At 58.5% G+C, this 23016-nt stretch overlaps 2 protein-coding genes across 2 annotated transcripts; one reads left to right on the plus strand and one right to left on the minus strand.

Moving 5' to 3' along the window:
* Window positions 1-2500: 2500 nt before the first annotated feature.
* Window positions 2501-16183, plus strand: PICK1 (protein interacting with PRKCA 1). The gene is made up of 13 exons (XM_016161798.2): window positions 2501-2794; window positions 2935-3032; window positions 4131-4242; window positions 5744-5872; window positions 8100-8166; window positions 9323-9412; window positions 11266-11319; window positions 11875-11937; window positions 12709-12842; window positions 13234-13326; window positions 14138-14188; window positions 14737-14881; window positions 15329-16183. Exons 2-13 carry the CDS (start codon window positions 2992-2994, stop codon window positions 15601-15603), a joined length of 1254 nt encoding a protein of 417 aa, XP_016017284.1. The 5' UTR covers window positions 2501-2794; window positions 2935-2991; the 3' UTR covers window positions 15604-16183.
* A 2281-nt stretch (window positions 16184-18464) lies between these two features.
* Window positions 18465-22203, minus strand: SLC16A8 (solute carrier family 16 member 8). The gene is made up of 4 exons (XM_016161797.2): window positions 21993-22203; window positions 21658-21801; window positions 20627-21454; window positions 18465-18775 (listed from the first exon to the last, which is right to left on the minus strand). Exons 1-4 carry the CDS (start codon window positions 22201-22203, stop codon window positions 18465-18467), a joined length of 1494 nt encoding a protein of 497 aa, XP_016017283.2.
* Between the last annotated feature and the right edge of the window lie 813 nt (window positions 22204-23016).

A 23016-nucleotide genomic window follows, 5' to 3' on the forward strand; every position in this document is an offset into this window, starting at 1 on the left:
ACCACCCAGCTACAAACTAGCAGAGCTTGGATTTGTTCTGGGGTCCTCCTGGGGAGGCAGAGCTGTAGGCTATGTTAAAGCTCCTGGGTCTGGAGGTTGCCATTTGCTGAAAACTGAAATTCCAAAATTCAGGACCTATACCTGGTTTGGCGATTCCAGCCCCGTGAAGGAAGTTCAAGCCACTGCTGCCATCCAAGTTTAGGCCCCCGTCACCTTGTTCCCTCTCTGCCCATCCACATTTTCTCCTCTGAGGCCCAGAGAACACCCCCTTTCAAATAAAGCCCAGCTATTTCTATACATTTTATCCACAGCCAGGTATTGGGCCAGGCTCTGTGGGCAGTATGGAGAAGGGCAAGACCTGTCCCCAGGGGCTGCCTGTTTGGCTGGTTTGACAAGAAGTGCTTACTTCGGTGATGGAACAAGGTACTCCAACTTTCTTTCCCTTCAAATAAATTCATGGTCCCAACTTCACTCCTTTAATTGGTTGGAGCAGGTTTCATGCTGTGTGAGCTGACCCAGAAGACCACCTCCACTGCCAAATATAAAGTGAGTCATAATACTTTCATTCTAACAGGCACGACAAAGCGATCTGATTTTTTTGTTTGTCACAGTGACACCTCTTGATGGATTCCTAGTGTCCTATAAAAGGTGGAAGTGCCAGGGATTATAAAGTAAGTATAGACAGGGAACTCAGGAAGAAGGGAGACAGGGAGAAGCAGTTTATAATTTGTCAAGATGTAAGCCCTAGGCTCCATTTTAAAGGGGAGAATCCTCCCCAGACAAAAGACAAGCATGTAATAAATTAATCAACACATAATTGGCACAGGGAAGCCATGAGGGATTTCCCGAGGCAATACATAATTAATTGCCAAGTAAATCATTTAAATAACAACTATTTCAGGAGCTCAGAAAAAGGAGCAGATTTGTGAGAGGGGATTGCCTGGTAAGACTGCCTGGGTGGATTAGAGCTGGGCCTGGAAATGGGGAGCATAAGACAAAAAAAAGAGGAGTCTGGGCATCTTGCCTTCACCTGAGAAGAGGTTCCCAAGTAGGTTGGGCTCAGGAGGCTTGAGTGACATCTGTGCCATGTAAATTGTTTACGAAGCACTCACACCTGTTTCTCCTTTTTACCTTGACCATCACAAGTACTTGTTGGGAGGATCATTGTCCCCAGGCTCAGATACCTGAAGCTCAGAGTCAGGCAGTGACTTGCCCAAGATCCCCCAGCTACAAAATAGCAGAGTCTGGGCTTGTGCTAGGGCTACTGTGGGGTGAATGAGCCACAGCTTATGTTAAAGTATGTGGGTCTGGAGGCTGCTGCTTTTCAAAACTGAAATTCTGGCCTGCAGACAGGGCTTGGAGGGCCCAGCCCCAGCTCTGTTGCCTGCCGCGTGTGAGACAAGGGGCACTGCTTCTCTGAACTTCTGTTTCTTTACCTGCACAACGCAGCTGACAATACTCGTTCTCTCACAGGGTCATGGTGAACTTTAAAATCCTGTGAAAGTGATCTGAACTGCAGAGCAGGGGTACCTGGGAAGGTTGTTGCCATGGTGGCATTCTGCACAATGCTGAGACTCAGATTAGCTCCCTAAAGAGCGGGTAGGGTAGGGCTCCCATCTGGCTGTGGGATATTCAGATAATCATCTTTCTGCATTTCTCCTTCCTCCACAGCCCCTGGGGGAAGCTAGGGAAGGAAGCTGGGCAGGCCTGGGCCTATGCTGCCTGGATGAGGTGCATGCCAGGGCTGTGGCTCCAGAAGTACCAACCCCCTCCAGGGAACCCACTTTACACAACAGTGATGGCAGCAGAGGCTGGTGTGGAGATGAGATTTGAACTCCTCAGCTGGGAAGCGCAGATGGCATTTCCCGACCTTCGGTGGGACCTCAAGGGGGCTGCTTCTCGGGGGCTAACGATGAAGGAGTGGGAGGAATCTTTCACCAAACACCATAGAGAGCATTTGCCTCAGTGTTTATTAGTTTGCATACGGGGAAAGGAGGGACGTAGGGAGAAGGGAAGGTAACTTGTCCAATCTGTCGTTCATAGCAGATCTGCTGAACATAAGTGTGCAGGTGTTAAAAGGGCACTGGACTAGGCGGCGGACTCTCAAAGTCAAGATTTGGATTTTATACCAACTGTGGATGGCTCTATGCTAATCCCTTCCTCTCTGGCACTTGGTTTCCTGGTCTGCAAAACTGGGATTAGGCTGACTCCGACATGTAATTCTAGTAAAGGAGTCACAGCACCCTAAGACAGGGTTGTAGGCCATTGGACTTCGCCGGATGTCTCCCTATCCAAGGATGCTTCCGTTGCCACAGCAACCGCCTAGCCAGCCCGGTCCCCGGCGTCCCGCTGAGGAAGCTGGGACGAACTCTGCCCTTACCAAGATGGCGGCGACCATAGGGCAAGGGGCGGAGTCGAGCGCTGTCGGCCTGTCCAGACCTTTCCTCTGTTTCCGCTTTCTCATGCTAGCGGCGCGCTTCCGTCAATGCTCGTTCTCATTCCTGGTTCTGGGAGCCCCGGGAGCCAGGGAGGGAAGGGTTGCCTGCAGGGATTGGGGCGAATACTCAGAGGGGAAGGCGGGACTTCCGCGTCCTGTAGGAAGTGACGCGACAGTCGCGGCCGCCGACAGGTGGAACGGCAGGTGGGTTCAGGTGCCAGCCTGGCCCGGACCCGACTGTGGTACTGACGCTTCCGGTGAGCGACAGAGGAAGCTCACAGGGGGCCTGGAGACCCGTGCGAGTAGGCCCTGGGATTTGAACCCACCGCCCTGGCCTGGAGCACCCCCCTGTACCTAGTAAGAATCACCTACGCACCCGCCGGGGAAACCCACCACGGTCCAGAGGGGAGGAGAAGGGCCAGGATCGCCAGGGTTGGGGTTGGCATCTAGGCACTTCGGCTTCCTAAACCCTATGCTCCTTTCTCTCCCGAATCCAGTTCCCCATTCCCCTGCCGAGCTGGGCAGTTGGCCAGCCCACCTCAACTCTCGGAACCATGTTTGCAGACTTGGATTATGACATCGAAGAGGATAAACTGTGAGTATTTTGTTCCTCCAAATCCCAAAAGTGCAGGTGCCCCAAGTTCCCCAGTTCCACCGCCCCTCGCTTCTCAGTGGTGGATTAGGGCTTGTACTGTAGCAGAAAGGGAACCTTCCCTCCCAAGAGCTCACCATCTGTAGGCAGTCGTGAACACATTAACAGATAATGACAATTAAAGGCCATAAGGGTCCTAATAGAGAATGACCTGGCTGCAAGGAGAGCAGAGCAGGTGGAGCAGTGCTTCTTATAGGGGTGTTCAGGGAAGGCTTCACAGAGGAGGTAGCATTTGAGCCAGGTTCTGAAGAATGAATAGAAATATCATAAACATACTCTCCTATACTCTCCTCCCCAATGCAGACGATTAGTGGGAAAGATTTTCAACAATTAAGTTAATCTCCTTATTAGAATTATCCTCCCTCAAAGCAAGGACTGGGGCCAATCCTCTCTGTGTCCTCAGCCCTTTGTAAGATGCTCAATGTCAGGTTGTTAGCAAGTGTTTGTTGAATGAATAAATGACTAAATGAGAATATTTACTATGAAAAATAAGTGCTAATTTATAGTGAAAACAGGTGATCGAGTAGAGCAATTGGGAGATAAATGATGGCTAGTTTAACAAGAGAAGGCTTCTCAGAGGAGGTGGCCATAATGTTCCATATGTGCCTTAGAAGATGACAAGGACAGAGTCTGACTCAAGCCTCAGGTAGAATGAAGGAAAGGGAATAGGGACCTGTTTTTATGGAGTGCCTGCTGTGGTTTGGGTTGCTGTTAAGTGCCTTCTATGCACTTTCTTACAAGAACTTTGACAAAGTAGCCATTTTACCCATGCCATTTTAAGGATGAGGAAACTGAGATGCAAAAAAGGTGACATATCCAAGTCCCATAGCTGATTAATGGCAGAGCTGGAATGTGATCCCATACCTGCATGATTCTAAGAGCTGTGCACGTTTCAGCATAAAATGCTGTCTCTTTGGCCAAATAAGAAAAGGCTGTGTGGTGTTTGGAGCCTCTTGGGAGTTTGGAGCCCCCGCCCTCTTCCCTGTCCCAGCTAATTATCCATCCTCCAGGTGACTCAGCCTCATGCGCTTCTCTTTCCAGCGGAATCCCTACTGTGCCTGGGAAGGTGACCCTGCAGAAGGATGCTCAGAACCTGATTGGGATCAGCATTGGAGGAGGGGCCCAGTATTGTCCCTGCCTCTATATCGTCCAGGTAGTTGGCGTTTTGGGAGTGCGGGGGGAGGTCTTGGTGGGGCGAGCCCCTCCCTACTTGGGCATGACAAAGGCAGGTTCCTTTCTCTGTTTTGTGGAGCTGGTCTTGACTCTTAATTCTTGAGGCCTGACCCCCTAAGAGAGGCCTCCCCAGCCACCACTCTTGCTAGGGCTGCCCTTGTTTTTCTCTGTTATTTCGGTGTGGTGTTTTTCTTTTCAGCACTCGTCACTGTCTGTAATCGTGGGTTTGCTCATTGGTTCCTCCAAAACCGGCTGCTTTTCCAGACTCTTTGTCCCGTGAGGGCAGAATCCCAGGCTGCTTTTTCACCTAGCCTGACATAGAGTGGACTTTCAATAAAAAGTCTTCAGCGAATCAAAAAAACGGCAGTCTTCAGTACTAGCACAAGTCCGGTGTAGTGAAAAACTAAAGGACTGTGAGATGCTGTTGGCCTGAGTTCAAATGCAAGCTTTCTTGCTAATTAGCAAGTTACTTAACCTCCCTGGGCCTCAGTTTCTTCGCCTGGAAAGTGGGAATATAAAATACGTAGATACGAGCGATTTTGGGTTACTGTGAAGATTAAAGAAAAGGACATAACGCAATGTGCGGCACTTAATAAGTACTCATTAAATGGTAGCTGCTGTTAATTTTATGGCAGTTATTCTCTTTCCCAGATGATCTGCCAATGGTAATGAACAGTTTTGTGGTCCCTTGTAGGAGAAGCTGCCCTGATAATAGTTGTGACTCAGGAGTGGGGATAGGTAGTGACATTTCTGTAGCCTTGGAAGGAAGCTTGTCACCTTGGACATAAACTTGACCTGGATTCTATCCTGTTTGAACCTGTTCTAACAGCTAAGTAGCTGTTGGTGGCAGATGGGAAATGATGGTCTCTGAGAATCTTGCAAAGGAGTCACTTTTAGGCCTTGAAGATGGAGATTCTTGAGACCTGGTCTTGCTTGCTTAGGGTGCTGCCTTTGCGAGCGATTGGCCTCTTCCAGCCCAGTAGGTGTTAGGGAGATCTCCCCCAGGCCTGGCCTCCTTGCCATGTGCCTGCTTAGTTAACCACTCTCTTCCAAGACTACTCCGCTTCCTCTCACCCCGTCTTCCCAACATAGTTATTTTATAATTTCTGGCTAAATCAATATCAGTCAGCTTGGAGCAGAATTGTTGGAAAGATCTCTTAAAGAAATGACTTTGGAGGAGCAGATAGAAGTTCAGATGGGCGTGTAAGGTTTGGCATATTCAGCATTAGAAAAGGGAACTCTCACTGGTTGGCATTTCCCTTCGGTCCTCCTGCTCCTCCCCACCAAGGGGGTGGGGTCATGCATTTTGCCTGTTCGGGCATCTCTCCCCTTCCTTTCTCCAGCACCACTTAAGAGACTGGAGGCTGGAGGCCAGGATGGAGCCGGGTGTTGGTTGGGGTGGAGGAAGCGACTGTCTCCTGCTGCATGTCTTCTCAGTTCTCCTTTTTCTCCCCCACCCCACCCTCCGTACGCACCCCCAGGTATTTGACAACACCCCAGCAGCCCTGGACGGCACTGTGGCAGCTGGCGATGAGATCACCGGTGTCAATGGCAGGTCAATCAAAGGAAAAACTAAGGTGGAGGTGGCAAAGATGATTCAAGAAGTGAAGGTAAAGGCTGCTGTGGGGTGGGGGCCTTGAGTCACGAAAGCCACTTTTGAGACCTCCAACCCGCCAGGGGCCCCAGCAGGCCCAGAAGGGAGATTGGCCCTGTCACCGCTCCCCTTCTCAGAGTGTCAGGATCTGGGTCACACCCTAACCTCCCCTGGTTTCTCCCACATCTGTTTGGTGGATACTAATCGTGCTCCAGGCCTTGTGCTGGGCCTGGGCACTGAGACCGCAGGGTCTTCTCAGGGAGCCGTCACATTTGAACCGAACCTCAGGGTGAGCCAGTGGGTCCCCAGTCAGGGCTGGAGCTGAAGCTAGAAGTCCAAGGTGAACTTACCTGGGTCATAGACACTGAGTAGATGTCAGCTGAGCCATCCTGGGCCTGGGAGGGGCCGAGAGGGAAAAAGGAGCCCCCTTACCCATCCCTGTCTGAGCTTCTAGTCCAGCAGGTCCTCCTGTGCTCACAGACCCCCAGTGGCCCCTCTTGGCTCTGGGGCAGCTCTTGGTCCAGCTGCTGGCTTTCTGCTGCAGGCCACAGTCACGCCGCCTGTTCCCTGTCTCCCCCCAGCCCCCTGCTCCAGGCCAAGGCTGCTTCTGACTCCCAGGTGGCATCCCAGCCCCTGGTTAACACAAGCGTGCAGCCTTTTTGCCATTTCCTAGAGATTTTCTGCTAGTAGCTCAGGAACCAGTGCAGTGAAGGATGATTTAAAAGTCCAAGAGTCAAGGGTCCCAACGGAAGTTGAGCCTGGCCGAGTATCTTAGCTCCCTCGCCCCCTCCAGGCAAACCTCTCCTCACTGCTGCCTCCATCTTCCATGTCTTAAGGGCCCGGTACCAACATCCCCTGACGTCCTTCTTTCTGGCCTTAGCCCAGGGCCATCTCCGTCTTCTCCCTTTATTCTTCTGTTCTACCCCGGCGTCACCCCCACCCCTCTTCCCCTTGCCCTTATGGCAGAGTCTGATCCTGTCATTTCTCCTACTCCAGCCCTTTTAGCTGGGACAGATGGGGGCCGGGGCTCCGGGCTCCGTTGTGCGGAAGGAAGTGACAAGGTTCACTCGGGGCCCAGGCGCCGCTCCACCTGGTCTGGAGTGTACTGTCCTGGGCACTACTTGTTGGGCCTCAGAGCTCACCATGGAGCTTGGCTCGGAGCTCTCCATGGAGCACGGTGGCCGTTGTCTCATTCTGGTTCCGGGCTGTGCGTGCTCTTCCGGGCCCTCCCCTCGGCTCGCAGCGTCAGTACGCATCAGGGCCCTCCCGGTCCTGCCGCGGCTGGGCGCTCCGGGTCCTGCCGGGGCCGGGCCCTCGCCTTTCTCACGCAGCCCGGAGCTCCTCGCGCATGCGCACATTCCCAGGGTTGACGCGGGGCCTTTCAGCGCTCATGCTGGGGCGCCAGGCAGGGCTGTTGTTCGTTTTGTCAGTGCCCCAAGTGGGGAAGGGACTTGCCTGTGGCCACACAGCTGGCCCAGCACCCACCCCAACTCCCGCTGCAGTGCCGCCTCCCTTACCCTCAGCCGCTGCCCGTGGTGGCCCCCAGCACGCGCCCCCGTCCTGAGGGAGCCTTTCCCGTCCACCCCCGGCTCTGTCCATGTCGGGTTATTTTGATTTCCCCTCAGGGCTCGACTTTGAAACCTGTCTTGTATTTGAAGGGATTTGGTCCCAAGTCAAAGGGTTTTAGGGTTGCAAGGATGAGAGTGACCATAGTGGCCTCACGGTCACTTCTTGGGAGAAGCCGGCACCTCTTTTCCAGCTACTAAGACTGGACTGTGTTGTGTAACTCCCCGATTCGCATGGGCCTCCCTTGCTGGCCTGGGCCCTGCCCCTGCCCCTGGGCAGCCCAGCACCGGCACAGTGAGGGTGCCGAGACATGGTCACTGAGCCAACGGAGGGACCCTGAGAGGGGGTGATTGAGAGCGCAGGGGAAGACACTGTGTGGGGCAGGGCGGGGCACCTGATCTGGCCGCAGCACAGGACGTCAGAGACTGCCATGCCGTGAGCTCTGTGACAGCGGGGACCACGTCTGCCCTTGTCCCTGCTGATTCCCCAGGGCCTGGCGCACAGAGAGGGAGGGACCTGGGAGCAGACCAGTCACAACGCAGGGCCCCGGCACGGCCCTCGCTCGGCGGGGCCGAATCCTCTCACCACCACAGGTTCTGGGGCTAACAGGCCTCCCTGGGGAGGGGCCTTGGGGCCCAGCAAACTCCATCTCAACTCTGCCCGTCCTGCTTTTCCAGGGGGAGGTGACGATCCACTACAACAAGCTGCAGGCGGACCCCAAGCAGGGCATGTCCCTGGACATTGGTAAGCTGGGCCAGAGCAGCGGTGTCTGGTGGCTCCACGAGCCCCAGACCCTTGTCGTCAGCAGTCATGGCTTTTCTGACCAAGCCAGGCCGTGGGGCCAGGGACCAGGGACCACCCAGGGTGCCGTGCCTGCAGCTGTTCCTTAGAACCTGTCCCTGGTTTCTCATTGCCCCGTGCTTCACCCCCACCAGCCCCCCGCCTCTCACTCTGGGACCTTGCTGCCCGAGGATTGTCCTTTGTAGGCCAGCCCTTCAGCTAACTGCAGCCCAGGTGTTCACCCTTCTCACTGGGAGGGCACCCCAGTCCCAGCCTGGCACCAGGCCCACCTGCACACTCCCACTCCACCCGGGCCACTTCTCCCACCGGCTTCTCCCAGGAAAACTCAAGGTCTGAACTGGACCTCAGGCCTTGGCCAGAGGGTCAGGGGCCAGCCCCTGCTTCCTGCTGTAGGGGCTGAGCCATGATTCTATAGAAACTTAAAGGCTCTAGAGCTGGACAGCCGTAGAGGTCCTCTGAACCAACCACCTCATTGCAGATCAAGGCCTGAGACCCCGAGAAGCCCTGTGTCCCCTAAGAGAACGCACAGCCAGATCTCGAGGCTCGAGTCCAGCTCCCATCTCCTATACCCCAGGGCCAGAGCTGTCTCCTGCTTTTTAAGGAAAGAGGCCAAGGGCAGACTGAGTTTGTCCTAGGATTCTTCGTCTAAAACTTTTTGGTCCCATCCAAGTCACCTTCCAAGGACAAAGTGTGCAACCATATATACAGTACTGGGGCCAGGGTCAGCTGTCGTTGATGGTGTCTCTGCTCCCCTGGTACGGGGAGGGGGAGAGGCGCTCCCCGGCTTACCTGCAGCCTGCGGCATCTGGGCTCTCAGTGATGGCCAGCAGCCACCGCAGTACCAGGCCCTTGGCCAAGCTCTTTACATAGTTACTTCCTTCCAGGCTCTCACTCTGCCCCGAAGTAGAGAGGGAATAGGGCAGGGCCCAGCACCCTGCTTTGGGACACTCCCATTTCATAGTCACCCCACACCACACCCACTTTGGCCCCTTCTGCCCCTGGTGTTGCCCCCGGTGAGTTGTGGTGAGGTGGGGGAGGGATGGCCGGGGGACCCAGCTGGAGGCTTCACCTCACTGAGCCCCTTTCTCACTGGTCTCAGTCTTGAAGAAGGTAAAGCATCGGCTGGTGGAGAACATGAGTTCGGGGACCGCAGATGCTCTGGGCCTGAGCCGGGCCATCCTGTGCAATGGTGAGTCACCTCCTCCCACCCAGCTCTGGCCGCCGGGGTCTCAGGCCTGGGCTTTCTTCAGGGGGCGGGGCATCATGGCTACCCACCAAGCCATTGTGGGTCCCACTGGCCTGGCCTTGGCCCCTGCCTGTGGGGCCGGTAGTCACCATCTCTATATCCCTGGAGGCCTCTCTAGCTCCCAGAGCACCCACAGCGGTCCTCTGAGCTGTCTTACAACTTGTGTCCCCCCTACCTCCAGGCAAGGATTCACAGCCCAGGTCACAGATGAGGAGACCTGCCCATCTGGGGAGGCACCTTTCTCCAGCTCCTAGAGCTGATGCCTTCATCAGTGCCCCCAGCTGCTCTCACATGACCAGGCCCCAGCCCTGGCCCCGGTCCTGGCCCCAGTGCCACGGTGTGCCCTCCATCTCACCCCCTTGCCCTAGCGCGCCCGCTGCTCCCACACTGCCCATATCAGTCCCTGACTTTCTCCAGCAGGTGGCGCTGCTGCCCTTGTCTCCGCTGATTTTTGCCCGGGGCTGGAGGTGGCTGCCCAGCCTTGTGCAGAGGGAACGCCGTGTACACGCACATTCACACCCACACATGCATGTGCACACACGCTCTTTCCCCCGGGTGGCCAGTGAAACACTCAGTCCTGCTCCTGTCATCGCCAGCCTGAGTGTAAAAGCGGCAGCAACTCTGCTGTGTGTGGGGGGTAGATATAAATACCTATATAAATTGTATGCTCGGCTGGGCACACTGGGCTTCATTGGCTGGGACGTGGGGGTGGGGTCTGCGCTCATTCCAAATGGTGTTCAAAAGTGGTGGCTGCTATTTTCGTCGTCGTGGTGTCTATAAATCCCTGTTACTGTAGTTACCATGTGTTGAGATGAAATTAGAACTGGTTGTTGTGTTTTTCCCCCCAAACCTTGCAATTTCCCCAGCCTTAAATAGGGTTTCTAAAATTGAAGCTGTCATGATGTCCCATGACCCAGCTAAAAACAACAGCGCGGCGCTTACGTGGCTTCCTCCCTGGCCAGGTGCCAGGGCCTGGAGGCCAGCGGGTGGCCCACGCCTCTTGAAGACCTCCCAGGTGCTCCCTCCCCCTCCCCACATTCGAACCTTCTTCCCTGGACAGTCCACCTCACAGCAGCCGTCTTGAGAAGGGCCCAGACTCGGCCTCCGCTCCTCCCCTCCTCCCACTCAGAAAACCCTGACCCAGGTCAACACAGGAGACGGGGCTCGGCCACCGGCCGCGTGCCGCTGAGCAGATCGCTTTCCCTCTCTGTCCCTCAGTAGTCTCCAAAATGAGGAAGTAGTATCTGCCCCAAAGGCTAACGGAGGAAGAACTGGGATGTGTGGCGGGCGCCTTGAGTGGTCGCAGCTCACAGCACAATAACTCAAGAAGGCCAAACCCTGCCTGGGGGGCGGCTGGGCAAGGAAGCAGCTGACACGGGGCCCCTGGCCTGCAGTTGCTGCCATTGCTGCCGTTGCTGCCAGCGGGGAGGTGACATGCTCTGCTGGAGGAATCCCTGCTCCTTATGGCTTCTCAATGCCCTGGCCCTCAGCTTGTCTGGTGGCGCCCTGGCCCGTCCCTGCCTGCTCTGGAAGGCCTGCCTCAGCCCCGGCGACCCACTTGCTCTCAGTTCCAGCCCTCGAAGTGAGGCAGCTGCCCCTGCCCCTCACCTTACAGCCCTTCCTGTCACTGCCAGTCATTGCCTGGCCACTGTCTGGCTCCTCCACCGACCCCCCGTTCTGTGCCCATCCTGCTTCTCTGGGGGCTCCCTCTGCCTGCCCTCAAGTCTGGCTCAGGCCACCCGGCGCTGTTTCCTCGCCGAGACCCACTGACTTTCCCTTGTCTCCTGTCCCCACAGACGGGCTTGTCAAGAGACTTGAGGAGCTGGAGCGGACCGCCGAGCTGTATAAAGGTGGGCAGTGCACCTCTGGCCGGCAGCCCTGTGGTGGGCGAGGGTTTCCCACTCCAGGAAGTACTCGCGCTGGCTCTGCCCGGGGTTGGAGCTTTAGAGGCCCGTCTAAAAATGGCGGCAGTGGGAGCAGGAATCCCAAGCTACAAACTTCTAGGACCGTGGCCATTAAGAATTCTTTTAAAAAAGTCTTAAGACATACTTTTTCTGGTTTTAAATGTTATATCTGTAAAAATTCAAATAAGTGTACATGTAAGCATAGTGAGAGTCCCCAGAATGGTGTGCTCTTCCAGAAGCAAAGCCCATAGGAAACCTGTTCACCTCCTGTCCCTGCAGAGCCCTGGTTCCCCTGTCTGCTGGGGGCTCCTCATAGCTGGGGCTGGGGCTGGGCCTGGGCCTGAGCCTGCAACCCTGGGCCTAGCGGGGCTGTGGGGAAAGTCACTGAACCTGGGAACGGTGTAGGCCTCAGGGGTGCGGTGGAGGGTTGGAGGCCATGTTCTGGGCCAGTGTGGTCCCCACCCCATGCCCCGTTCCCCCTCGGTGTGTTCTCTCCCACAGGGATGACCGAACACACCAAGAACCTCCTACGGGCCTTTTATGAGCTATCACAGACGCACCGGGGTGAGGGAGTCCCCAGACTTGCTACGTGACCCCAGGCAAATCCCTCTGCCTCTCGGGACTCAGGGCCCCCCGTTCAGCGAGGGTGGGGCCGAGCCATTTTCTGGTGTCCTCATGCTCGGGCAGACACTACAGCATCTGGCCTTGGGCCAGCTTTGGGCACTGGTGCGGGGAGGTGGCAGTGCCTCGGGCCAGTGGGGAGCATCTTGACCAGCTGACGAACCAGACAGGGCACAGTCATTTGTCCGGGCCCCATTCTGTCTGTCCTCACTGCCAGTTACGAGGCCCTTCCTTATTCATGGTCTTGTTTGCTCCAAGTCCTTTAGCTGGACAGGACAGCTCCAGATAATCTTGTTTTACAGTTGGGAAAGTGAAGCCCAGACAGAGGGAATGGTTACATAGCTCCTAAGGGGAAGAGCTGACCCTCGGACCCAGGCATCCAGTTCCAAAACTGGCGCTCTGCCTTCAAACAATGCCACCTCTTCCAGGCCTGGCCCAGCCTCCTCCCACAGTCTAGTCGCTCAGGCGAATGAGGGCGGTGTAGATCAGCTCCTTCAGGGTATAGACCCAGCTTCCTTGGGGTGTAGACCCAGCTCCCTCAGAGATGTCAGCCCAGATGCTTCAGGAGTATAGACCAGCTCCCTTGGGGCGTAGACCCCGTGCAGACGTTGGCCTCCAGCCTGCCATACCCCGCCTTGCTTCTCCCCCACAAATCCCTGGCTTCTCCATTAAGGGCCAGGTAGGGGCAGCCTTCAGGGCAAACTTGTCATGCAGCCTTTGGGGACGTGTTCTCCGTGATTGGGGTGCGGGAGCCCCAGCCAGCTGCGAGCGAGGCCTTCGTGAAGTTCGCCGACGCCCACCGCAGCATCGAGAAGTTTGGCATCCGGCTGCTGAAAACCATCAAGCCGGTAGGTCCCGTTGCGTGTGCAGTGTCAGCACGTGAGGGCGGAGAGGGGGCACTCTCATGCAGAAAGGGCCCGGCACTGAGTCAGGACGCCTGAGCGCAAGTCCTACTTGGTCCCCTCCACAGCTGGCTTTGGGGAAGTCAGCCCGCCTCCTCGGCCTTGGTGCTGACCTCCAGGCTGGTTTGTGACCCTGGCTCCATCACTGACTCGCAGCTTGCCCTGGCCTGGCCTGTCTTTTCGTCCGTGAAGTGAACATGGCCTTCCGGGAGCACGCTTTCACTCCGACAGTCTGAGTCCTGTGGGACTGATGCGTCGGTGCCATCTTTTGTCACCCCGGCCAGCCTAGCCCCCTGCCTGCGGGGGGCCTGAGCAGCGTCCCCCTCGCCCCTTCCAGATGCTGACGGATCTGAACACGTACCTCAACAAAGCCATTCCGGACACTCGCCTCACCATCAAGAAGTACCTGGACGTGAAGTTTGAGTACCTCGTGAGTGGCCTGCGACCCCTGGGGAGGGACAGGTCCTGTCTTCTGAGGTGACAGCCCGCCTGGAGCTTGGCCCTGCTTCTGCCGGCCGCACAGTAGCAAGCAGGACAGGGCTGGAACCTGTCATAGCTGATTGAGGATGCGGCCGGGGCCTGGGGAGGTGCCGGGGAATCGGGTCACAGCGTAGGCCCCGCACTGAGTGACCAGAGCTTCGGGGAGAGCCCTCACTCCGGACCATCTGACCCCGTGGTATTTTTTTCACTTTTAATAATAGGTTAGACTAGGTCATTGATTATAAAGTGGGTGCCAAGGGATATTCATGAGTTTTATGTTTAATAATTCTATGGTCAAAAGAGTTGAGGGAAAATGCTCTATTAAGCAAGCGAGGGTTCCTCTGCTGCAGGACTTCTCAGAGCCTTTGATTGGCCCATGTGCAGCGCGAGTCTACAAGGCTCTTTCTTCCCAAGCCCCTTTGACCATGGAAGCCTTTTTTCCAGAGCATCTCTCGGGACTTGAGTTTGGTAAACGGTGGGCTGCCTCTCAGGCCGTTCCACCCTCCCCGATGAGTGCCCTCCCCCGACTGCCGCCGCCCTCCCCGAGCCGCTCCACACAAGGTGGTTTCACCCTCTGTGTCCCTGAGCCCTGCCGCCAGCCTCTCCCTGACGTGTCTCAGCCCATCCCAGCCAGGGGTCCGCAGGGCCCCGGAGGCCTGGCACGGCCTAGGGGCAGTGTGGCGTCGGGGAGGCCGGGGACATCAGGGCGGCCATCCAGGAGGTGCAGCCACTCTGACCGCCTGGCTTCACCTGTCCCACAGTCATACTGCCTGAAGGTGAAGGAGATGGACGACGAGGAATACGGCTGCATCGTGAGTGTCACGGGGTGAGGGGGACACAGCCCCGGGGTCAGAAAGTCTTCCTCCGCCCACCGCGCGGAGCCCCAAGAAAGTCCTGGCTCTGCCAGGGACACACAGACCCACCCAGGGGAGGCCCGAGGGTCTTGGCTGGGCTCGTGTTCCTAGAGATTCAGGGCCACCCACGCCTCCCCCAGCCCAGGCCCAGACCAGATGTTGCCCCCCAACTTTGTGAGGTTTCCTTGCAGGGAAAAGCTGACTTTTCTCACTTCTAAGAGGCCTTGTTTGTCTTTTTAATTTGTAATATTTTTAATATCAGGTCCATCTTATGACCGAATGTTCATTTATTTAATGTGAAGAGGTTTGGGTTTATTTGATTTTTCACAACCCTGTTACTAAGTGCTTCTAGCAATCTCTGGCATCTCAGAACGAGGAACCTGGCAGCTTTGAAAAGTGCCGGGTGGTGAAGGGATGTGAGCCTTCCTGCCCCCTGTCCCCGTCCGTCCCAGAGCAGAGCCCCCCCATCCCAGCCAGGGTCCCTGATGTGCTGCCCGCTGCCCCAGGCCCTAGGGGAGCCCCTGTACCGCGTGAGCACAGGCAACTACGAGTACCGCCTGATCCTGCGCTGCCGGCAGGAGGCCCGCGCCCGCTTCTCCCAGATGCGCAAGGACGTGCTGGAGAAGGTGGAGCTGCTGGACCAGAAGCATGGTGAGGGCCCCGCATGGCCGCCAGGGCCCTGACCGTCACGCCCTGCCTCAGTCCGTCCCTCCACCATCCTCAGTATGGCGGGGTGGAACCCATCTTCTCCCCATTTCAGAGCTGGGGTCCCAGGGCCAGGCCATGCAGAGCTCTGAGTCAGACCCAAGACGGAGAGTCCTGGCAGGAGCACACCCACCTCCCTGGAGCCTGGGTGGGACTGGTCCACGCCCCTGAGGCTCCTGGGGTGCAGTCCACAGCGCATCCCCCTGACAGGCTCCTCCACTCCCTGAGCTGGGAGCTGGAGACCCGGGTTCTGTAGGGGGCTGGGCAGCCCTTTCCTCGCCCGCTCCCAGGCCGCGAGGGCTCAGGGAGGTGCATGATGGGGAGCCCAGGGCGGGGAGGCGGGCCCAGGCTCCGCGGCCCACTGGTGCCTGTCCGCCCGCCCTCCTGCCCCAGTCCAGGACATCGTGTTCCAGCTGCAGCGCTTCGTGTCCACCATGTCCAAGTATTACAACGACTGCTACGCAGTGCTGCGTGATGCCGACGTCTTCCCCATCGAGGTGGACCTGGCCCACACCACGCTGGCCTACGGCCTCAGCCAGGACGAGTTCACCGATGGGGAGGATGAGGAGGAGGAAGACGAGGAGGACACGGCAGCTGGGGAGCCATCCAGGGATGCGCGAGGGGCTGCCGGGCCCCTGGACAAAGGTGGAAGCTGGTGTGACTCCTAGTGCACCCTCGGGGTGCAGATCTGGGGGGTAGGGGGAGCGGGAGGATGGCAGCGAGGGAGCGGGGGCTGGACCGCCGTGCAACAGGGTGGCGCATAAAGGCCTGCTGGCTTGGGGCGCCTGCCTCCCTGCTCCTCTGTCCTGGCACAGCGAACCCGGGCCCCTTCCCAGGAAAGGCACTAGGGTCATGACCTGGGACCTGGCCACTGGCCACTCCACCTTCCTTTCCCACCTCCCCAGCCAGAAGGTAGCTTGGTCTCTGGCCCTGCCCTGGGAAGGAGGGAGAAAGCAGAAAGGAAGAAGGGTTGGAGGTGGCAGGAAGTCCAGGATCCATTCCTGATGGGCACCTCTGCTGGCCCTACCTGGAGCCTGCCAGGAGTGGGGGCTGGGGCTGAACAGCCAGGGCTGGGGCCATTGTCTCTGTACATCCTCACCTTGCCCCAGGCTGGCCCCAGGCTGGCCCCAGCCCCGTCCACACTCACACCTCCGCGGCCTTTATTTATTTCATTCCCCTAGCTCAGCCACTTCCCTGGGGAGGGGCTGGACGCTGGGCCTGTATCGAATAAACAAACCCAGATGGAGCCGGGCTCTTTGCGGTGGCCTCAGACCCTCCCCTCCTCACCCCCTCTCTGCCCCCTTGATCACAGGGCGGGTGGCCAACAGGGTTTATTTGCATTCCCTTCGTCGGTCACTATTCCTCACAGTAGCACTGTGGGTTAGTACTGTTGTCCCCCTTCACAGATAGGAAACCGAGGCTCGGAGACGTCTCTTGCTTAAGGCCACACTGTAGAGGGACAGTGGGATTTGAATACAGATCTGCCAGGTGGGAAAGCCTCGACTTTCCCCCCACCTCCCAGGCTTTCTGCTCGTTGGAGCCCTGACATCTGCCCTCATACTGATTCTTCAGTGCTTCTGGCCCTGAACTAACCCTTGATTTGGGAAAGGGCAGGACAGACACCGGGTCAGGAGGGCCAAGGCCCCAGGTAGGAGAGAATGGTAAGGGTGCCCCGGCCACGCCAGGGGCGCCCTCTGCCAGGGCCGCCCTCTGCCAGGGCCGTAGGGAGAAGCCCAGCGGAGAACGCCACACAGTGCTGTGTCTAGAAGGTGGTAGAAATAGGGTGACCGCACACCTTGCGTCACCTGGGCAGTCCCAGTCCACACCTGTGGTCCCAGTGAATTAGTAAGTGTCCCTGTTCGTGTTTAAAGTGCCCCGGTTTGGACAGTAAATTACATGGTCATCCTGAGAATGGGAGGGGGCGAGGGGCGAGCAGAGGCCAACATGGAGAGGGGCTAGTTCTGTGCTTAGGAGCTTTGACTGTGCAGGTCCTGGGCGGAAGCCTGCATGGGAATGTCAGGATTGGGAGCTGGGGGCAGGGATGGGCTGTCACCAGGGTCTACATGCGTCTCCTAGGGCTGTCAGATCGAAGGGGCAGCCAGCATGCAGGCCAGCGAGACCAGAACTGACCGCTGGGTTCCAGTCACAGCCTCTGCGACCCGGGACTACTCCCTAACTGCCCCACGCCTCAGTTTCCCTATCTGTGAGTGTGACTAATAATGGCACCTACCTCAGTGGGTTGTTAGGAAGATTAGATGAGACACCACTTACGAAGAGCTTGGAGCTGTGCCTGGCGCAGTCTTCGGTGTTTGTGAAATAAACTGAGATGGAGTTACTGCTCTAGTGGCTCAGAAACCGCAGACCCAGGGTCAGTCGGCCGGGCATCTGCCAGGGCTCCCACAGCCTCCTGGGGCCCGGGAGAAATGAGGCCAGCAAGGCGGGGTGCCCAGCAGGGTGGGCTCTGCCAGGGAGCATGGCCAGACAGAGCGAGGTCTGTGGCGGGAAGGCTGTTTCTACCACAAGATTCGTAGGGAGGGAGGCAAAGAAAGGGGCGTCGGTTTTGTGGGAAGAGGACAAGTGCAGAGGAAATCGATCCTGAGTCTCCCCAGGCGGGTGAGACCTCGAGCTCCCTGCACTTGGATCAAAGTGCAAGAGCAGAGACACCCCGAGACTCCACGGGGGAAGCAGGTGCAGGGTCAGCGGGTGACCGGGCAGCCCACAGGGCCGTGTGGTGTCCACAGGGACACAATATCCAGAGAAAGGCTTCAGGACACCCATTTATCTCCTAGAGAGGAACTCGGAGCTCGGCCGGGAGAGGGTCCCTCTCGGGAAGGCGAGGGAGTGGGCCCACCTAGCAGAAGGTCACAGGGCAGGTGCTGGCCCGTGCTCCCAGATGCCACGGGACGGAGTCATTGACTGTCAGCCTCCGGTGTGCAGGAGGAGCCCGAGCTCAGGGTCAGGATCAACCCCAGTCCTCGACAGACCCGAACTCTTCTCACAGGTGGTCCCAGGCCCCTCCTTGCAAGCAGCCCACCCTTGAGTGGCAGGTGCTGCCTGCAGGCGGGGCTGGGGCTGGTGGTAGCGGAGTGCCAGGCCACCCCCTGCCCTAGTTCTTCTAAGCCTGGAAACACCTTTCCCCACCGCCTTCCTCTGCCTCTGCCACTTCCTACCCCAGCACCTGCCAGGTCAGAGGGCCCCGGGAGAGCCTCTCAGACTCCCCAGCCCACCGTGTTGCAGCCGGAGCCGCAGTGGAGGTGCAGGTACAGAACCTGTGTCTTTCAGTTGAGCTTTATGAGCTTGAGTTTCACACGGCCAAGACCCTGCACGGGCACAGCAGTTTCACTGAGTGGGGACAGGACCTGGCCCTGGCCCACTGGGCAGGCGAAGGAGTTGCACTCCCCATTTGCACCCCGGGGGCGACCACCCCAGAGCAGCCTCCAGTGTGCCGGACCCTCCTGGGGCAGCCTGAGCTCCAGGAGGGGACGCCCTGTTACCGAAATCAGCAGCCACCGTGCTCAGTGCCTCCGATCTACACAGACTCGAAGGCCCTGCCTGGCCCTGCCTGCGCCTCGGGTTCTGCGGGCCCAGCCCCGGGGCTTGGCACTTCCAGGGCCTCAAGGCCCCGGGGCTCCTCGGTGGGCCGGGGCTCAGGGTCCCCTTCCGCCTCCGCGTCCTCGGTATCACTGGCCCCGCCTTCCGTGCCTGGGCTGGGCGGGGCGTCCTGAGATCGGCGCAGGCAACAGTTGGTGGCAACAGCCATGAAGACCCCAGCCAGGACCACTTCGGAGCCCGCCAGGTAGAAGATGATCTCGTAGTTCTTGAGTGCGTCCACCAGGCGGCCTGGGTGAAAGGGGGTGGGAATGAGGTAAGGGCCGGCGGGGGGCGGGGGGACCCTGCCCTTCACCCCCCACTCCACGGCTTCACATAAAGAACGGTGTCCTTTTAGCGGGGCTCGCAGATGACACGCATGCTTGCCCCAGATTTATCCTCATTTTACAGATACCAAACCCCATGCAGGCTCTGCCATTTGAGACCTTAAAAATGTCACTTCACTTTCCTGGACTTCAATTTCTTAAGTGATATGGGGCCTTTGATGAGATGGCGCTTTACAGTTTGCAAGACGCCCCCTCCACCCTCAGAGTCAAGCTTCACATGTGACCTGTGAGTTGCCCGGCTGGAGATATTTGGGGTGGGAGTAGAGAAGGGGCACTGGACTCAGAAATGCTGTCCTGCGGGCCCCCCACTCTTGCTCTTTCCACCTAATCTTCAGGGGCCTGTCTGAGGTCACAGCCCCCCACCTCCAGGCCTCCTCCTGCCCCTCCCCGGAGGCCCCAGAACCCTACGCTGATCTCTCATTAGCGTGTCTGCGGCAGGGTTTGTGGGTTGGTCACTCCTGTTTCCTTCTCTATATTTACCAAGTTTTCTATCCCAGCACATGTTACTGTCATAGGAAAATCTTTTCATTGCAAGCATTTTCTCCCAAAGTGTGGTTCTTCCATGGGCTCCCCATCTCTGAGCCGCACCAGGCTGTGGCCCCTCGGTCTGCATCTCTGTGGCATCAGGGAAGAACCCCTGCGAACCCTAAGACAGCTGCCCCCTGAACCTCCCTGAGCAGTCCCCGAAACGTGCCTTCCTGGCCCCCGCCCTTCCCGCACACAGCCCTGCAGCGTTCCTCGCCTCACCCCATGTGCCTTCTCTGCCCGTTAGATCCACCCCAGGGTCGCACAAGAAAATGGAAGATGGGTCCCTGAGCTTCTGGGACGGGGGGAGCCGTTTTTGTGGCTTTTGGTGGCGAGCTTATTCTGAGACTTTGCAGTTCCCACAGTGGGTGGCTGACCCCATCTCAGTGCAGACTGGGCTCCAGCAAAGTGGCCTCCCCCCGGCTGGTGCTGCCTCCTGCAGCCGACCTCAGTTCCCGCCTGCTCACAGGCAGGCTTCCTGCCATTCCACGGATCACCAACAACCCAAGAAGACCCTAATGTCCCCACCCCACCCTTCCGGTCTTAGCTCCTGCCTTACTTGTAGAGCAACACTGTCCCCCAGACATACCCTATGCCCTTTTCTGCAACCCCGTGGGGCCGCCTTAATGCCAGCGCCTGCAGGAAGCCCTCCCTGACCACTTCTCAGGATAAGTGCAGAGTGCCCAGCAGGCAGTGTACACAGGGGAAGACCCCAGCACCCCTCCTCCTCCACGTGAGCACACTGGGCATCCCCACTCTGCTCCTGGCCCCAAGGCTGGTTCCCCAAAGACACTGTCCCTATTCTAGTCACCCTTAGAGGCTGGGGAGACTGAATCACTCCGATGTAGTGTTTGGGACTGCAGGGCTCTGCTCTAATTTCAGGACTGCAACTTGTACTAGGCCTCTGTGCCTCAGTTGCCTCATCTGCAAAAGGATTTGCACGTCAAGAGGCCTTTGCGCCAACTGCTGGAGATGACTCAGTGGCCCAGCAACTAGCAATGCTGGGTTCTTCCCAGCACCTTTCCTGGCTTTTCCAATCCCACCCAGAGCTGGTGGTACTGGCTTGGCAAGGGGTTGATTGGCCATGGGAAGGGGAGTCCACCCCACCTGGCTGTCTCCATTGAGGGGTTCTTCTCCCTCCTTCCCGTAAATTCCATTTGGGACAGGAAGGGGACTTCCCTCAGACTTAGGGGCATTAGGCCGCGCCACCCCCTCCTCCTGCGGGGCGCACCAGCAGATGGCGGTCCGATGAGTACAGCCACAGCCTCGATGAGGAGCACCAGGCCCAGTGCACTGGGGAAGCGGTGCGCACCCACGGTCGCCATGAGCACCTCAAACTGCAGCGCACCGACCATGCCATAGGAGAGGCCGAAGGCGATGCAGAAGGCCACGAGGGTGCCATAGGAGCGCGCTCGCGCGCTGCTCAAATCCGTGAGCCCGTTGGCCAGCAGGGCCAGGCTGAAGAGGTAGGCGACGTGCGGCCGCAGACGTGGTAGGCCGGCCAGGGCGCCGCACGCCGGCCGTGCCACAATGTCCACGAAGCCCACGATGGAGAGCAGGAAGGCGGCGTCGGCATCAGGCACGCCCGCGTCCTTGGCGTAGTTCACCAGCAGGATGGCGGGTACGAAGAGCCCTAGCGCCATCAGGAACTTGGTGACCGCGTACACCGCGAAGGCGCGGTCGGCGCACACGGTCACGTCCAGCAGGCGTCGGCGGGCCCGACCGCCAGGGGGCGCCTCGCTCAGGCTCAGCCCGGCGCGGTCCGCCTCGGCCTCCTCGGGAGCGTCTCCCGCGCTGTCCCGGCGAGGCCGAGGGCCGGGCCCCGGCGGAGGTCGCATGACGGCGCCGCACGCGCAGCAGTGCAACAGGAGGCCGCCTAGCAGCAGGAAGCCGCCGCGCCAGCCGAAGTGCACTAGCAGCTGCTGGCCGAGCGGCGACAGCGCCGACAGGAACACCGGGCTGCCCGCCGCCGCCAGCCCGTTGGCCAGAGGCCGCCGCCGGTCGAAGTACAGCCCCAGCATGATGAGCGACGGCTGGAAGTTGAGGGCCAGGCCCAGGCCTGCGGGCGAGGCGGCGCTATGCCGGGTTCCCCAGGGCGCCCCCACCCCGTAGCAGGAGGGAGGGGCAGACCTTGGGGGACTGAGCCGACACACTTGGAGGACAGCCCCTCGTGGGGGAAACTGAGGAGAGGAGTTCTTGCAGCAAGGACTCTAAATCCCCACCCACAGCCCCCTGGGGGAGGAGAGCAGCAGACGCCCTCACCTGTCAGCACCCCGGCTGTCAAGTATAGCTCCAAGAGGCGCGTGGCAAAGGATGCTAGGATCATGCCCGCCGAGGCCAACAGCCCACCTACCAGCATCACTGGGCGGCAGCCAAAACGAGCCACGAGAATGCTGGACACCGGGCCTGCGGACAGGGCAGAGTCACAACTCGGGCCGGCTAATCTCCCCCTCCAGCAGACACACTCCGGGCTTTGCACCTCCCAGCCCTGGAAGTGCCTGCCCCAAGGGGCCCTGGGAATAAATGATCAAGTGGTCAGGCTCTCCTGGTCCCGAATCCCGACCCCCCAGTCCTGGACCTGGGGAGGGAGTACTGACCAGTGCCGTAGAGCATGGCGAGCATGATGGAGGACACCCAGGCCGTGTCACTGTAGCCGGCACCAAAGTCACTCATGAGCGCGCGGAAGAAGACGCTCACCGCCTTGGGGAAGCCGTAGGCGAAACCAGTGACCACGAAACAGGCACCCAGCACGGCCCAGCCCCAGCCGCCATCTGGGGGGCCCACGCCCCGCCGGGGGCCGGCTCCCATCGCCACAGCTTCTGCTGAAGGAGCGGGGTGGTGGGGGCGGGGGGGTGGGGGTGGGGAGTGGGGGGTGGGGGTGGGGGTGGGTGGGTGTGGGTGGGTGTAGGTGGGGGGTAGGTGGGGGGTGGGGGGATGGGAGGGTGCAGGGCGGGGCGGGCGAGAGGGAGCCAAGAAGGTCTGTAGCTCAGACAAGGAAGGAGCACGGTGATCAAGTGTGGGGTCTGGCCTACCCACCCGAGCCCTGCTCAGGGAATGAAGCCAGGAGGGGAAACCCTGTGAGGAACCTCAGCCCAAGCCTCCCCTCCTCCAAGGGGCCTGTGAAGTAATGAGGGGAGGGTAACAGAGCTCTCCCACCTGAGTTTTGACTCCGGGAAGGCTGCCTCTGGAGGGCAGTCCTCGCTCCTCAGGACCTAGTGGTGGCGGGAGAGGGTCCTGGTGAGCGGGAGAGCCTGGCGGAGGCCATTGTGCTCCTGGAGGTGTGGGTGGGGACCGCCAGTGTCCCCCACTGTACATGTTTGAGGGTCTCAGGACAAAGGAACAAACGTGGGGGCGGGGAGATAGGCACCAGCGGCAAAATGGGTAGAGTTGATCTTCTTCTGTGGCCTTGTAGTATGTCCCTAATTTTTCTCAATGATCAGGAGTGACAATTGTCATTAGAACGTTATGGAAAAAAACCAAGAACGCATTTACAACAGAACATTAGCCTCGTCTCAGAAGCCAAGGGAGGCTGAATTCCAGTTGATCCCAGCTTAGCCCTGAATTTGCTCTGCGACTTGGACAGGTCCCCTACCCTCGCTGAGCCTGTAAGATGAGTGATCG

The sequence above is a fragment of the Rousettus aegyptiacus genome, unplaced genomic scaffold, assembly GCF_014176215.1.
Source record: "Rousettus aegyptiacus isolate mRouAeg1 unplaced genomic scaffold, mRouAeg1.p scaffold_m13_p_2, whole genome shotgun sequence".
NCBI classification, from domain to species: Eukaryota; Metazoa; Chordata; class Mammalia; order Chiroptera; family Pteropodidae; genus Rousettus; species Rousettus aegyptiacus.

What these genes read in the sequence shown, in the direction of transcription:
- SLC16A8 (XM_016161797.2), bottom strand. Translation starts at nt 22,203, where the DNA reads ATGGGAGCCGGCCCCCGGCGGGGCGTGGGCCCCCCAGATGGCGGCTGG. An exon ending in CGCCATGCTCTACGGCACTG is followed by an intron (nt 21,802 to 21,992) that starts GTCAGTACTCCC and finishes CCCTGTCCGCAG; the next exon opens with GCCCGGTGTCCAGCATTCTC. An exon ending in GACAGCCGGGGTGCTGACAG is followed by an intron (nt 21,455 to 21,657) that starts GTGAGGGCGTCT and finishes CCTCGCCCGCAG; the next exon opens with GCCTGGGCCTGGCCCTCAAC.
- PICK1 (XM_016161798.2), top strand. Translation starts at nt 2,992, where the DNA reads ATGTTTGCAGACTTGGATTATGACATCGAAGAGGATAAACT. An exon ending in CCTGCCTCTATATCGTCCAG is followed by an intron (nt 4,243 to 5,743) that starts GTAGTTGGCGTT and finishes ACGCACCCCCAG; the next exon opens with GTATTTGACAACACCCCAGC. An exon ending in TGCTGAAAACCATCAAGCCG is followed by an intron (nt 12,843 to 13,233) that starts GTAGGTCCCGTT and finishes CGCCCCTTCCAG; the next exon opens with ATGCTGACGGATCTGAACAC.